General features: G+C 40.8%; 1 protein-coding gene across 2 annotated transcripts in view; it reads right to left on the reverse strand.

Moving 5' to 3' along the window:
* Positions 1 to 16,844, reverse strand: part of Con (leucine rich repeat protein connectin) — a 46,036-nt gene that overhangs the window by 19,010 nt on the left and 10,182 nt on the right. Inside the window, exons 1-3 of one of the 2 annotated variants that reach the window (XM_070215242.1) lie at positions 12,272 to 12,431; positions 9,957 to 10,031; positions 2,512 to 3,557 (exon numbers count right to left, since the gene is read on the reverse strand). In XM_070215242.1, the coding sequence (XP_070071343.1) occupies positions 2,512 to 3,522 (1,011 nt within the window). In that variant the 5' untranslated portion in view covers positions 3,523 to 3,557; positions 9,957 to 10,031; positions 12,272 to 12,431. Of the gene's footprint in view, positions 1 to 2,511; positions 3,558 to 9,956; positions 10,032 to 12,271; positions 12,432 to 16,844 lie in introns of those variants that run through there. The other variant, XM_017139419.3, reaches the window with a different exon arrangement.

Genomic DNA, 16,844 nt, shown 5'->3' on the forward strand with positions numbered 1-16,844 from the left:
AAAATATATCTGTATTTATTTTATTGCGATATTTTGTTAGTTTGATGGGCGCGGGATCCTTCGATGCCCACGCGTCCAATTTATTAGCTTGACAACAGCGAAAAAATATAATTTACGAGCGATTTATGTGCGCGGATTGAGTAAACAAAGTTATGACAACGGAATTAATTGGTGGGCAGGGATTCGATGGAAGCCTGCCAAGGATTCCTGGGCTACACTTGGTTACATTTTCTTATAAAAGTGGTGTAAATGTGATAATTTACAAGTGTTTTCGGCTAGTATATTCCTTATAATTAAATATTTTATTAATATTTATATTCACATAAACAATAAAAAATTTAAAAGTATTTCCCCTAATATATCTCGTATATTAAAATATTAAATTAACATTTAAGAGAGAAGAGTTTTTAATATGATAGTTTAGAAATTATATCCCTAATATATCTCCTATTTTGAAATGTTAAATTAATTTATTTAAAATACAACGATTTTAAACTGCAATACTATCTACTTCTTTGAGACATACTGACTACTTTTTACCTACTTTACATTCTTACCTTCTTAGTGCTGTAATGGCTTTGCCAACTATTTTAATCTACAAAGCAGAGTGAAAGCTGCTTAAAGCTGTTAATTTCTCGTACACACTTTCACCTTAATGCACTCGGTTAGCCCCTTAGCCCCTTAACCCGATTATCTGTTTATCTTCATCCCTTGGACCAACCGCACACACATACGTGCAGCGTTTTATGTTGTGTCAGACCTAAACCTTTCAACGGCAAATGATTTATGAAGTGAGCAAAAAAAAGGAAGAAAATATAAAAAAGGGAAAGCTGACGGGGAAGCCCAAGCCAAACATGCAACACAATTTGCTTTTATTGAAGGCGACAACGACAACGACACGGACACCTAAACTTAGAAAGGGAATTTTTTGGGGCCGAGGCAAATCCGGGAATCTGGATTATGGAATCCGGGTCTCGAAACAAAGCGCAACGTGGGCGATAACAAGCCCAATCATTATGGCTCATGACAATGCGGCAAAGGATCCGAGCTGAACAGGACCCCACTTGAGCGGCTGCTCTCGAGTGTTCTTTCTGCTAGTGTCCTGTCCTAGTAGCCTGACACATATGCGAGTCGTCTGAGTGTGACATGATATGCGAGCACTTTGTAAAATGAAGGAAAAAGCGAAGGAGCAGGAGCAGCAGCAGTGGCACAATGTTGGCCCAGGATATGGATATTCAGGATTTACGCTCATACGGCTGCCTTACATAACTTTGCTTTCGTGAGTGTTAAGCGACATTTTTCTATTTACCCACACACACGCTGGCCATTTTTATGGCCATTCCAGGACACACAGAAGGGTCCCGGTTCCCATTCCCGGGATATCAGATGGCAGAGCGCCATAAATCCATTATTCCCATGATTTGTTATTCAATATTTTGTAAGTAGATTAACTTGCGGCGCACATTTGTTTGCCGAAAGGCGACTGTCAGCAGGAGGTCCTTTTGCAGAGGGTAAATGTGCGAATTAAGTCAGGGCACCCGAAACTGGACCTTGCGTCGAAAACATAATTTACCAATCTATTTATCATATTTGCACCCCCCACGATCCACCGATCCAGCGAACCACCGATGCTGAGTGACCACTTAAATCACCACAAGAATAGACATTCGAATTGAATTTATGACACCAGCAAAAAGTTGTATGTTTGCCCCCAAGGATGTGCCATTTATGGCGGCACAGTCCAGTCCTTCTTCCTTCGTCCTCGTCCCTTCTGTTTCTTATGGCCACTCGGCAATTTATGGCCTCTTAAGTCAGCTCTCCCATCCAAGTTGACCAAGTGGCCGAGGCAGACAAATCTTTTTAATCCACTTGCATTAGAGTTGATTGAGAAGTTTGGCCCTCGTAGATTGCATTCCCCTCTATATTTAGTATATGGTATATAGAGGTGCCTGTGCGGAGTGCCGTGCCATAAATAAAAGCAGTCAAACAACTATTCCGAATGCCATAAAGGCGCACTTGAAAAACTCAATCAATCTGGGAATTAATGTTTTGTCTTAAATGGGTTTTTTGTTGGGGAAATTACAGAAAACAATCAGTTACCTAGAGTCATTCATTGGGTCACATCTGATTGGTTTTTGATCTGCATTTATTTTACCTGATTGAGTAGTTCTTAAACAATATTCTGTGTCAAATGTATTGATATCTCTGTAAATATTATAGTGTTGTCTATGGCCTCCATCGATAATATCGATAATATCGGAAATAAGAAAAAATGAATAACAAATGAAACAAATAACGAAAACTTGAAAACTTAAAATTAATTGAAAAAAATTATTTTAATTAAATTATATTACTCAGCGATTCTTTCGATACCGCGGAAAATCCATCGATGTTTCCTAAATATTAAAACCATCGATAGTATTGTTTTACCAACCCTATTGAAAAGTTCTCAAATAATTTTATTTTTATTTCATAAACTTTTTCAAGGATTAAATGACTAAATAAACTCACCTCAATGCGATTATCATCCAAATCCAGTTCACTCAGACTCCACAGCTCCGCAAAGACAGTATCGCCGATAAAGTTCAGATTATTCCTAGTCAGCTTCAGCACATTCAGATTGCCCAATCCTCGGAAAATTTCGCTGGTCAGCACATTGATCTGGTTGTGGGCCAAGTTAAGCGAAGTCAGTCTGGCCATATCGGCAAAAAGGCCCTCGTGCAGAGTGCTAATGTTGTTATTGTTCAGATGAAGCGTTTCGCAGAGCGGCAGATTGCGGAAGGCATAGCGATCCATTTCGAAGATCTGATTGTGTTCCAAATTCAAGTCCCTCAGCCTAATGTGATTGGCGAAGGCATCCTGATCCAAAGCCATGATGTGGTTATTAGTGAGGATAATCTTCTCCAGGAAGGGTAAATTAGCGAAGGCATAGCTCTTGACAATCTCCACTTGCGAGTATTCGATGACAATGCTGCTCAGGTTCTTCAGCGGTTCGATGATCATGGTAGGAATATAGTCCAATCGAGCATTATTTTGGATCACAAACTTCAGCTCCCTCAGTCGCTTCTGCTGGTAGAATCGCGTCCAGGTGGTGTCATTCTGATGCAGTCCCTCCGAGAAGACCCAGCACTCGGCCTTCTGCACCGGCACATGGTTCTCATCGGGGGTACAGTAGCACATCAGCTTCATGTCCCGTCGTCGGGTACAGAAACCGGTGCTGTCCATGGGTCCACTGTAGCCAGTGCTTCCCGAGTTCACAGCACTACTGCTGGTAAACACATAGCCGCCGGAGGAGGAGGGTATTCCTGCAGATGAGGAGCCACCATAGCCATAGTTCATATTGTTGCTACTGGAGGATGAGGATGACTGGACACCACTGCTGCTGCCACGCCCCCTGTTCCGACGGTCCTCCTTGGCCCGTCCCTCGGTGGGCGCCACCAGGCAGCCTCCAATTAGCAGGAGCGAGAGAAGCAGGATGCAGGATGAAGCCGCCATTTTATGGCGCTGATGATGCGGCAACATGGCGAGCTTATTCCTATCGCTCGGCCGAGCGGATTCTGAAAGAATACACGGAGCAAAACAGAATGACGTGGTCAATAAAATTGGTTTATCTTAGATAGTTTTTGACTTACAGCACTTAAAAAAATTTCAAAGAATTAAATTTAACATAAAAAAGATTAAAATCTTTTGAGTATCAGAAAAAAGAATATCCCATAAACCTTCATAATAATTTAGCCTGCTTTAAACCTGCGGATATTTTCTTTATCTAATTCTTCTCATGCCTTAAGTACAACTCTTTCTCAGAGTGTAGCAATCGTAAAAAAGGCAAGGTGGAAATGATTCGAGCGAAAAATTTGATTTTTATATTCACGATTTTGTGTTTAAAAATATTCCCAAAATGAATATATTCTCCTGCCTAACAAATGGATTTGATTCTATGTGGTCCTCTCATAAAATTCTTAGCGTTATTTGAGGTGGCGAAAAATTGAAATGGGAATCAAAGTTGATAGCCATTCATTCGAGTTTATTTGCCCACTCGTTTCCCGTTTATTGTTTTCGCGGGGCTGAAAAGTGGAAAGTGCTTCATAAAAATGCTAATTAATGTTGTTAACTTTCTCACTTTTGCTCATATTTCATTTGGCCCAATTCAGGCAGATTCCGCGGTGGATTCATCCCAACTTCCCATTTATTTCCCCTTTTTTCAGCCCCCTGAAAGTTGAATTGGCCCGTTGCGAAGCCTCATGCTGGCTTCATTTGACGCTCGGTTGCTTTGTCACTTGGCCCTTTTCCATTTTACCATTTTACCCCCATAAACAAATTTATCGAGCTCATAAATAACTGCAACACTGTCGCTGATTGTTCGCTCAACGGCAACGGTTTCACTGAAGAGCCGAGTTTGGCCTACGTTTTTGCCGACCTTCCCCCTTAATTTTGCATTTCAAGTGTCATTGGGCAAAGTGCTCTCTAATTATGCTCGTATTTTTTAATAAATTAATAAGTCACACTGACACTGGGCATATTTCGGTAGCTGGCTTTTTGGCTCTTTGCCTCTTGGCTGGCATAATGAAGTGTAAATAAGTTATTGTCAGTTGTCAAGTGAGTTATCGTCGTTCATCGACAGTCAGCCCAGTGATTTGCATAAAATATTGTCGCAATAACAGTGAAAGATATATAGAGGGGGGATAAGGGGGATTAGGCGGATGGAAAGCCGAAAGTCACTTGAGTTATTGACTCGGGCATGCTACATTACATTGATTTCGATTATAAATTTTAAATAAAACGATGATAAGTGCTGCGTAGCATGATGCGATGCTTATGCCGGCTTAGCTGGCTCTTCCATCTCCCATTTCCATCTCAATCTTAAATCTCCAGCCCATCTCCTCCATGACCAAAGTTCAGGGGCTCAAGGAGCATTAGAAGTGGCTCACACCGCAGGATTAAGTACTCAAAATATACACGAAAACTTTGCAGCAGCCAGACGACGACGACGACGGCAGCTGAAGATGACTTGATGGCTTCAATTTAAATATCAAAGCAAAGTCTAAACTAAAATGTCCTGAAATACACATACACATGCGTGCACTTGAGGAACCACAGGATATATGGCTGAGTTGGCTGGGGAAATATCTCTCACATATTCTGGGAATTTTTAAGTGTGTCGTGAAGCAGCAAATCAAAAAATACACTCGCATGTGTGTGTAATTAGATTTTGCTTTAAGAAGCGGAAAAGGGAGAAGGAAAATCACACACTAAAAAGTTTTTACACTGATCAAAATCAAGAATAGTTGTGGTTTAAAGGGCCTTAAATGCTTTATATCAATTTTTTATATTTTTCCCATAATGCAAAATAAATCTCTAATAGAAATCTGCTATATAGCATATATAACCCATATTTTTTCTCCGTTTTTTCACACATGCAGCAACGCCTCGCTGACAGCCAATTACTCAAAGGCCTGAATGAAGGCCAAAAGGGACAAAGGGGCGTGGGAAAAAAGCTGAAAGAGAGAGCGACGTTACAAGCAAATGAAAAATCAATTTGTTGATTATGCATAAATCATAAGATTTATGCGACTCCTCACTCAGCATTCATGAGTCATTTATCAAACGAGCAAACTTCTCCTTTTTCTGCCTTCATGTCAGAATCACAAAAACAAAAACAGAAAGCGACGAAGCGAAACGCAAATCGAAGTGGCAATAGGGGCAAAAAGCATCCAGAGATGTTTCATTCATCTTGAGATGAACTAAATAAAATATACATACAGCCGATTACAAGGTCTAGACGGAGTGGCTTTCAAATCTTGGGATATATCTATATATAGAGAGATGCCATCTTTGCACAAGATTAAATGCAAGCTGCGTACAAATTTATCTGCCTGGCTTAAGTTCTTCATCTCGCAGAGTAAGCAAACACCAGCAGCAACGGCAACGGCAAACCTTGACGACAAACAATTACCAAGAAAATTATTCCCCCAGGGAAAATGGGAGAAACAGCAGCAGCAGCAGCAACTAGCAACACTACACAGGCAAAACACAGCAGCAACTACAATATTGTTGGCAGCAGCAGAAGGATAATGGGGCTGCAGCAAACTCATCGCTAAATTAAAGACAGAAACTTTAACGGGGACAATCACGACAGCAGCAGCAACATGGGCCTACCAGCAGCAATAACAAAGGGTTGTTGGGCCAATGTTGCCGTTGCAGGAGCAACATCAACTAAATTGACAACGGCAACCATTAGCAGCAACATGATCAAAATGCGGGCTAGCAGCAATATTTGCTAACCCGGTAACAGTAGCAACATTAAAGCGACAGCAGCAACATTCAATGAAAAATCATCAGAACAAGTAACATTTACGAAAGCAACAACAGCGGCAACTTCAAGGAAAGTAAAAACATTAAAGCAACCAGCAACATGAGCAATATGTGCAGCTGCAACACGAGCAACATCTTCAATAAAACCAACAGCAGCAACATTAATTGCTCAGGTAACAGTGCGAAACATTAGAGCAACTTAAGCAGCAGCAGCAACCTTAGTTCTACAGATAACAGCAGCAACATGAACCGCAGCAGCAGCAACTAATGCCATTAGAGCACAGGAGCAACAACATTAAAACTTTCAAGCAATACAAGTAACATGTAAGAACAGTAAAAGTAATAGTTGCTGGGAAACATCAGCAACATCAAGGAAAGCGGCAACTTAAAGGAAAGCCCGAGCAGCAACTGCAATAATAACATGACCAGCAACATTCAAGACAGCAGCAACAGCAACAGGAGCAACATCAGGATACGGGTTGCTGTAATGTTTTCACTGTAGTCGAGGGGAGGGGAAACTTGCAACAAGAAGCAATTTGTCTTGTTGTTTATAATTTCGATTAAACTTTCGAAGCGAGAAACGCATATGTTTGTGTGTGTTTGGGAGTCCTCGCCGGGTTTGCTGGTGTGCGTGCAAACAATGGGCCATGCAAAGGGGGGCCTGGGATCCTTCTGGCCGGGGGGAAAAGGAAAAGGCGTGTGAAAGTGTGACAGAAGTGTCGACAAAGAGCGAGGCAACCGCAGCAACAACAATGATGACGGCGACCCAGTGGGAAATTGGAGCAAAGCCGCAGCTAAGCTGACAGCCACGCAAGCAATTTCCCAGGGAGGCCGAGGGCCCGAGAGCCAGATAATATTTTCCAGCAATGGAAATTCTTAGCTTTAAAAAGGCGGTGAGCAAGTAGGGCCACCTACCAAGAAACCCGACTCGGTTTGGCCTTGTTTGCCATCTCGTATCGTATCGGCAAACTTAAGACAAACATAGAGAGGACGAAGACAAAAGCTCCGAGTCGGGATTCTGCTATGTGGAAATTGTTTTCAATTTTCGTTATTTGACAAATGGTGACACTTCCGCTGTGGCAGCCAGGACACCAGCAGCATCATCACCAGCCGGGCCAGGACTTTAACAATATGTACACACCCCCATCTCCTCCATACTTTCCGAGCCCACGTCTCTGTGTGTCATGAGGTTTTGTCAACAATAAGTTTTTATGCCGGAAGACTGGTAGTTGTTTATGGCAGTCCCCCATCAGAATCAGATGCAGCATCCTCGGGCTCAGCCGCATCATCATCATCATCAGCATCAGGATGAGCATCACTCGCCTCGCCTCGCAGCGGGTTCCTGTGTGCACGGCGGAAAAAGGGATATCTACATGAGGTTTTTATACAGATGAATCAATTTGGTAACTCTCATATTTTTTGGGGTGATTTATTTATGATAAATCTGATGATTATTATTTAGAGCATAATGTTTATTTAAATTAAGGATTATTTCTTACATGGAAAAAATATAAAAAGAATTTAATATTTAACCGGAAGTATTATAAACCACTTAATTAGGAGTTGGCATGCCTGCGGTCACATGCCTATCTTGCATTGGGCACACGACGATTCTGCTTTGTGTCGTTGTGCGCACTTTAATTTATTTTTGTATTTCTTATTTTACTCTGAGAATTTTTTTTATAATAAATAATATTTTTTATCTATGAATCTGATTACTTTAAGCCAAATCAATCAACTTTAGTTATTTCCTCTCATTTTTCTTCCGTGTAAGATTTGCCGTAAATATACGTGCGAGCAGTCCTGTTCCCATATCATGTGAATATAACTTTAAGCTGTGACATGAACGCAGCTCGGACGTGCTTGACTTTGACTGACTGACTGACTGCTTCTGACTGACTGACTGGTGAGGTGGGAATGGAATGGACGGGACGGGAATGGAGCCACTAAGGAGGTTAGTCGCTTTCCATTTAGCTGAGCTGCAAATAAAACGACAGCAGCAGCAAAAACTTGGTCAGTTGGACAAACTGCAGTTCCTGTCTTTGGTTTAGGTCTTCTATCCTCCATCTATCCAAGTTCCCTGACCCGTGAACCCCCCTTTTTCTCCTCTTTTTTCGTGTCTGACAAATGACGCAGGGGCAAAGGCGGCAGACGAAACAGAGCCATCAATCAGTTGGCCAAGTTATGACGTCCGCACGTTTTATTCGCATTTTTATTAAGGCTTGGCGCACAAATATCCTGATATCCTAGCCGGATTTGTCCTTGGCTCTCGCGTCACTTGTCATCGCCAGTTGGAGTCTGTTTCTGTTTCTGTTTCGATCAAATCTGGGGCGGTTATTTTTATTTTTAGGAGGAGTAGGAGGAGGCTCCTAACCCATTCCATATAAAATATATATATATTTATTGTCAGCCATGTCACACTTCATAAATATTTCATAAATTGCTTCGCATTTATTTTGACAGTCGCGCCAAAGTTTCGACTGCCATTTGTTAACCCTTTCAGCTGCCGCTGTTGCGAATTTTTTTTCTTTGTTTCTTGGCCCCGGTTATTGTTATTTCTGTTATCATGCGAGGCAGTCATTGCCAGCTGTCACACATATTGTCCTCCCAACCACCCACCCACTTTCCGAATTTCCCCTTCCTTATTGCCAGAAAGTAGGAACCATTCTCGCACTTTTCGACTACTTTCAACTTGGGCTCCATTTCCCAGGGTTTTCATCTTGTACGTTTTTTAGCTTTTAGCATACCTGTCAGCTAAATAAAATGGAAACTAGTTGCCAGAGCAAACTTTCGCCTTCTTCTTGCCTTCTGCCTCTTCTGTTGACACATATTTCTGGGAAAGGGGGCAATATGCATATGCCTGCCACGCCCCTGCGGCATTCAGACAGACAAACGCCCCACTGCACTTGAGCTGCCTGCCACATTACTTTGGCCGTCACTCCCTTGATTTTTTGTGGACTTTCATTCCTGGTGGCCCTCTTTTCGGGCTTTACTTTAAGTTGAGAATCCCCCCTCGAAGGTCCTTTAGAGAGTCCTGGCAACTGCTTAACGCCCAAATTGGCAGCACCTGGCCAAAAGTGTTGGCTGACTGTCCTGCCAGATAAGTAGTTTCCCTTCGTTTTTCTCGCTTTTCTTTTCTTTTCCTTAGCAGCATTTTTTTCAGGCTGTGTGTTTTGACTTTCAACGAGGAGCGAAATTATTTTCGCTGTTGCAAGTTTGTTGCAACTTTTCCCTGACGCAAAGTGAAAATTTGTCATGCTCGTTGAGCTTTCCCACTTCCCCTGTCTCCCCTCTCCCCTCTCTCCTGATTATATAATAAATTCCTTCAGTTAGGCAAAAATGCTCCACAAAGACAAACACAAACATAAATACAGACTTAGCAGACAGACTCTCGTCGTCTGAGCGAAACTTTTAACTCACTTGCCAAATATTTTAGCAATTTTTGAATAAAACATTTCCAAGATTCCTGGTTGACAACCCCCTTTTGTGGCCGCTCCCTTTACTTATCCACCTGTTTTCTGAGCGCTTTAAAAGTGAGTTTCATAGGGGTTCTCAACTTAATTAGTTGGGATTCCTGACGCTGGAGAATTTCCTATCCTATCCCTTACATATGTACTGTATACACCCCAAGGACTCTTTCTTACCTTTCGATTCGAGTGCTGGAAAAGGACAAGTCACGTACAGCAGGAGTCCTCGATCTGCTGACTAATGCAATGTATCTGCAAATATATAGAGAGAGCGGGAAAACAAATTAGTTTGATATTACTTATTATAATGTCATGTTTCGGCCTCTCGTTACAGACATGTTTTTCAACCACAAAATTATAGCGTTGAACGGAATTGGTATATGCTTTATTCATAAGCCCCTGGGAGGCCTTCCCAAATGCTAATGGAAATTACGTATTAAATAAATAACAGCGGGAATATTATATGAATTGGGAAATAAGCTACATAATCTATTCGCGATATTAAGCAAGGTAGGAAAATTGCCGGTATTGGGAAATTCTGGTTATATAACTCACTTCATAAGGCTTATCTATGCTCTATGGTAAAGTCATACGTGTTAGCAAATTCATTTTTATGAATTATATTATTTAGAAAATATTTGGAAAATATTAAATATCAAAAATAATTTATTTATGTATTTAATGTTACAAGAAGTATTGTTTTAAAGCCCTTTTATAACTCTGTTCGCAGTTTATATAGGGAATTATTAAATTATGGATTTCTATCTTATATTATTTCTGGATTTTCTTATATAGTTTCCTATATATATTTTTAGGAAATTCCTTTTTGTATTTAATGTCACTAAAATTAGCTCTATCAAACCTCCACCCTTTTAGCGTTATTCATTGTGGTTTTTAATGGCCCTTGCAATGCCTGCTTTTTATACAACTTTATAGGCTTCAAAGATCAAAGGCTTGGCTCTCGGGGCGAATCTAATTGCGTTAATTTTCCAGTAATTGTGGTCCGACTAAGTTCACTTCCAGCCAGGACATGCGATAACGTAAACAGCAGAAAAAGGCCGGGAACAAAGGGAAAAACTATTAACACGAAGGTCCTTTGCGAGGAGGGGCGGGGGAGGCACATGTGTGCGAGGAATGCGTGGATGGTTGGGGAGGGGCAAGGGGTCGGTGGTTCGAGGGGTCAGGGGTCACAGGTCGTGGGCGTGGATGGCGCGTTATTCAAATAGTTTCGGTCGCCCGTTTGCTGCGGAGACGATAACGACGATGACGACAGCCCAAGCCAATTCCCCATCGTGGGCGCAATGCCACGCCCATATGTGTGTAGGAAAATGAAAATGGAATAATTGCATTGGCTACGCCTAAGGAAGAGGTCCCCCACTTTCCCGCTTTTCCACTGCAATCATAATCGCCTCCCACATTCGTTGACCATTTGTGGTTTTTTCGTCGTTTTTTTACTCATTGCCGTTAATTATGCCCGCATTTCTGGTTCGCCATCCACTTTTTGTGTTATTTGAATATTTAATAAGATTTATGCCATTCATGCCGCTGATGCCTTCTGATGATTAAGCATTGAATAATTGCTGACGGAGGCGGAATCCATCGAAAAAACGTAGATTGGCGGCGGGGGAAGTGCTTTTGTGGCGAACCGAACAATTGTCTGGGTTTTGTAGAGGGACTGGGGATATCGGGGCATCTAAATTTGATTGTCGGTGGAATGTCAAACAAGTTCAAACGGCGGCTGCCAGTGGCAACCGACCAAAGCGACCGAAGCCCCGAAATGAAACTCCAGAAAGCTAGAAAGCAGTTCTCTGCTCCAAACGGCGGGAAAAATCAGGAAAATGCCAATGGGGAAAACATATGGAAAATTGGATTCAATGACATTGATTGTTCAATTGGGCGAGGTTTTTCGTTTTTCCTTCGGGCAGGTGAGAGAGCAAGGTGCACAAACTTGTTTAGGCGGTAATGCGATACAGGAACACAGAAAACGATCCAATTTGTTTAGATCATTAGAGGCCTTCGGGGTCTGGAGTTTAGATTGCCAAACTTTCCGTATTTATATCGCATTTATTTCTATTACTGTTTTGTAGTTTACTCGAATTTATAAAACTAAACTTTGTCGAAATTAAAATGGGTGAATCATAAATTCACAGTGATAAACGAATTGGGTTTAAAGCTTCACTGAAAAAAATGGCACCTTACAAATGTGTAATTGAATAAAATATAGTTATATTTCTTACAAAACAAATTTAATTCCACGATTTAATTTTATATTTTCATATTTAAAATTAATAAAAACCTTTCGAAAAATTTTTAAATTGATTATGAAATCTCTTATTGGGCAACTTATCTTTTATCAGCGTTGTTAAATTAACTTTTCTCTAGTCTCATAAACTGCATTTAAATTGCTCACATTTAACTAAAACCCTTTCTCAGTCAGCTTGGAAACTAACTAGAACAAGAACATCGTACTGATTTGATTAAAATCAATTTACCAAATCGTTGCTCCGCTTAAACTCCCAGCTCTTTATTCACCCACATTTTATTCACCATGTGGAACAATTTGCATGTGGATAATCTTGGAGAGAGTCGCTTTCGGAAATTGCTGCAGCGCTTCCATTTCATGTGTGAGGCAATAAAAATTTAATATAATTACGCACAATTTCCAGTTGAAGTTTATGGCAGAGACATGCCAGAAAGGATGGGGATTTTTCGATGGAGAAGGGAGAGTGGAGAAGGTAACTCGGGGGAATCACATTCGCAGGACTCGACGTGACTTTTGACAGGAATGGGGGGTGAGTTCCTGGGACTTTATGAGCCGCCGCTTCGCCAAGACAAACATAAACACTTGTGCTTCAAAGGGCGGTGTGGGCGTGGCAGGGGCGGCAGGGGTCAGGGGGCGTGGCAGGACTGCAGCTGATTTCATAAAGTGTAACAAGCCAAAGCTTTGAGCTCAACTGCTGCGACAAATAAGCGACAGCGGAGCCCCGAAGCTCCCTTTCTTGCAGGAGAAAAGTTTGCACGTACCAAAGGATATCAGAGTGTGTGTGTGTGGGTTGTGGCAGCCTCCACACACGCACACACACAGTCTCAACTAGAGGACACGAAGGAGACACCGCTGCCAGTGCCTGCGAGTTAAATATTTGCCTCGCTTGTTTACATCCAAGACCCCAAAAGCAAAGTTGCCACACGACTCACGATCCTGGGGCCTCCTTCGTCCTTTCTCCCCAGCCCCGAAGTCCCCTCGAGTCCTCATTTGCCCTTGGCAAGTTGTTATTTCTTAATATTGAGGAGCTGCGGATGATAGGCGGCATGATAGGGAGTAGCGGGTAGAAAAACAGCAGTTGCTGCGGGGCGTCGGGCAACTTAACATGCGACTGGCATTTCCCCATCCTAAAAAACATCAATTGTTTGGTTTTTTCGTACACCGAAAAATAAAATTATTTCGTTCGAAAGTTTTTAAAACTTAAAAAGCATTTAGATTTTTGAAAACATTTGATTACAGATTAATCAATAAAGTGTTTAAAATTAATGTATTCAAGTATCTAAAAATTTAATTCACATAATTAAATTCAAGGTGACAGGCTTTATTAATTAATTATGCAATAAAATATTTTAATAAGGATACCCTTGTTTTTTTTAGATATTCTTGAGAATAGCGTCCTAGCTTCAACTCGAAGTCGGTTTGAATACCGCTTAGATACATTTCAAAGTAAAATAAGTAAGTAACTAAATAAATAAATCATTAATGACTTTATTTATTTAAGAAAAAATGTAGGGGAGTGTAGGGTAAGGTGACGAACGATTCGTTTTTTGAATGTAACTTTTGTAAAAATCAATATTTTTCAAAAGTGTAAACGCAGAAAGTTGCTTACATCTACTGAGCATATCCCTGTAAAATTCGAAATTCGAAATTCCAATGCAGCTAAATCCCACAGCGTTTGGCGTGAACCCTACTTTTTTTGCACTTTCAAAAGTTGTAGGGTAATGTGACGAACGATTTGTTCTTTAATGTAACTTCTCCAAAAATCAATATTTTTTAAAAGTGTAAAAGCAGAAAGTTGCTTACATTTACTGAGCATATTTCTAAAAAAATTTGGATTCGAAATTTCAACGTAGCCAAATCCCACAGCGTTTGGTGTAAACCATCCTTTTTACAAAAAAAAAAACATTTTTTTATATATTATTTACGGAAAGGGTTTTTTTCGATACGGAAAAGAAAAAAGTAATAAGATAATACCCAAACTTACAAAAAAAAAAATGGTCAAAGTGCAAATTTTTTTTTAAATTAAATTAAACTGACGTCACTATTAAAAACAACAATAAAACTGCAGCAGTAAATGTTATCTGGTATTATTATATTTTTTTTACAAATAATCAACGATAACAGTTAAAATTCTTGAATAAAAAAAGTTCGTCACAATACCCTACAAAAAGTTCGTCACGATACCCTACAAGGTAGACTTGGAGCAAAAACGGTGTCACTCTCAAACGGCGCAAAAGAAAAAAGCGCGAGGTACCAAAAACTGTTGATAAAGATCTCATGTATACGTGCATATATTTGCCTGATTTTATTTTCCACTCATCTTTGCTCTGGCACTGCTGAAACACAAGTAAATTGAATGGGTTTGCTAGTTTGCGCACCACATTTTTAGCGAAAATTACCTCACGAACAAATTACGGGACTTCTTATTAATATTACTGTAAATACATTGTCGACACGATAAGGGGAGACGACTACATTTATTTGGAATTTTTGTCGTGACGTCATATATGAGATCCGACGAGTTCGTCACATTACCCTACTCGTCAAATTACCCTACACTCCCCTAATAATAAAATCTAAAAAAAAATTGTTTTAAGTGGTTATTTTCTTCTGTGCACCTTGAATATATTCATTTAGGAAATTCAAAAATCTTCAATTTGTACTGAACCTCCTCCTCTTAACACCCCTCCCCCTTACACACCTGGAACAAAATACAACACCCACTCCTGCTAATGTAATTGGGTAATAAAGCTGCTTGGCCGAGTGTTGAGCAGCACCTGTCCCGTTACCGTTAACGCTACTCTTACCGTTACTGCTACCGTTACCGTTACCAACTATATAAACATTAGTGACAAAAATTAATTAGGCTGACACAACACATATATTTTCTGGCCCACGTTGACGTTTCATTCGTTTCGACGTGGCCATGGCCATGCTAAATGGTCATAATCAACTTCCGTTATGTCCGCACCCACTGCCACGCCCCCTCCGCCCTTCGCCGCCGCCTCTCAGCCCCTCGAAAAACAGCCACGCCCCCCCCCCCCCCCCCCCAACGAAATGTGCTCATTTACAACAAATAAACAGGGATATAAAAACCATGAAACTGATTTTTCACGCCATTTTCATTTACATTTTTGCGGTTATTTTTTGGGCCATTTTCCTCGCCTGTTTGCTCTGCCCTCTGCCTTGACGCCGGCAGCGCTGCAACTGCGCAGCGGCAGCGCAACGCATGTGTAATTAAAATATAATAATTTCCCCGAATACCGCAACAAGCAAATAAACAAACAAAGGAACGAAACCAAACGAAAGCAAGAGCACAAGGCAGCGAAAGCGAAAACAAAGAAACCAGAGCGCACACAAAAAACACAAAAAATGGGGGGAAACATTTGGGTGTAAAACAGAATTTCTATATTCCCTATAAAGTCCTTTTTAACTATAGAGAAAATATATTTTAAAATATTTATTTTTCACAAAAATATATTTCATTTTAAATGTTTAAAAAACCTAATAAACGATATTTCAGTAAGTTGTTCATTGATTTTTGTAAAATATTTGTATAAATCCAAAGGATCTTTAATGATCGCCTAAAAATTTTACGATGAATAAATTTTGATGAAGAAATAAAATAAAATAGGAAATGTTACATTTCAAATTCGAAGACAACTTAAATATTGAGAATAACCAAAAATTTGATATAAATCCATACATTTCTGAAGATTTTCTATTCTAGTTATATTTATTTCTGTATATTCTTCGTACTATTCATAAACCTTGGTATACCCTCCATTTCCTTCGCTGGAGTATAACAACTGTAGACACAGTATTTATGACGAAAGTTTCGAGTGGCTGGGGGAGAACGTGGGGCCAGATTGTCTTTCTCTCGGCGGAGTGGGTGGTGAAAGTGGTTGGTGTGGGTGGCGGGGGTGGTGTATTGTATGAAGGACAGGGCCATCTGCCAATGATTATGATGATGGCAATCCTGCACGCACAAAAACCTGCACAGGTGAGCTTCCCTCCTCCATCGTCCTTCACCTTTTGCTGTGAATCATCTCCACCCCCGCTGGATTTTCGCCCTGTTTTGTGCACATTTGTTACGCTCAATAAATGAAAATGTTCATATAAATATTTCATATTTCTTTTCTGGGCACTTCGGCATGTGCCACGCCCACGCAAAACAGTTTCCGCCCATTAAATTGACATACGCGTATTCGCATTCGCATTCGTATTCATTTCCCTTTTCCTTATTTCATACACAAATGCCGAGGGGTAAGCATTTCTTCACTTTTTATTGCTTCGCCTGTTTGCACAAGTTTTGTAATATTTTCGGTTTATGTTTACAGTTGGCAAACGCATTAAAATCACAGATTTACATTTTTTCTCCTTCGTTTTCCGGCTTGAATAATTTAGTGTCGTCGTCGTCGCTGTTGTTGTTGTCGATGTCGCATTATTGAATTTGCATGAGTGGGCGGAAGGACTTCCAGGGGGTGAAGGGTCCTGTTCTGCGAGCTTATTGTTTCAAATGTTTTCTCTGGGACACTTGAGAATGCAAACTGTTGATAGCACACACACTCATAAGAAGGGGGTGGTGCTGGGGTGGATGGATATTTTCCTGACGGCTTAGGCGGCATTGCCAAGTTGAGCATGGAAATTATTTTTTAATAAACACGACAGCAAACACACAGACACAAAGGGAACAGCCGCTCATCCCGAGACCAAAGGCCCCCCTATCCACCCACCAACCCCCCTTCGCTGTTGCGTGTCCTGTACCTTTGGCCAAAGTGGCAACAGCGTCGAGGGCAAAA

Source organism: Drosophila takahashii, chromosome 3L (assembly GCF_030179915.1).
Source record: "Drosophila takahashii strain IR98-3 E-12201 chromosome 3L, DtakHiC1v2, whole genome shotgun sequence".
Lineage (NCBI taxonomy): Eukaryota > Metazoa > Arthropoda > Insecta > Diptera > Drosophilidae > Drosophila > Drosophila takahashii.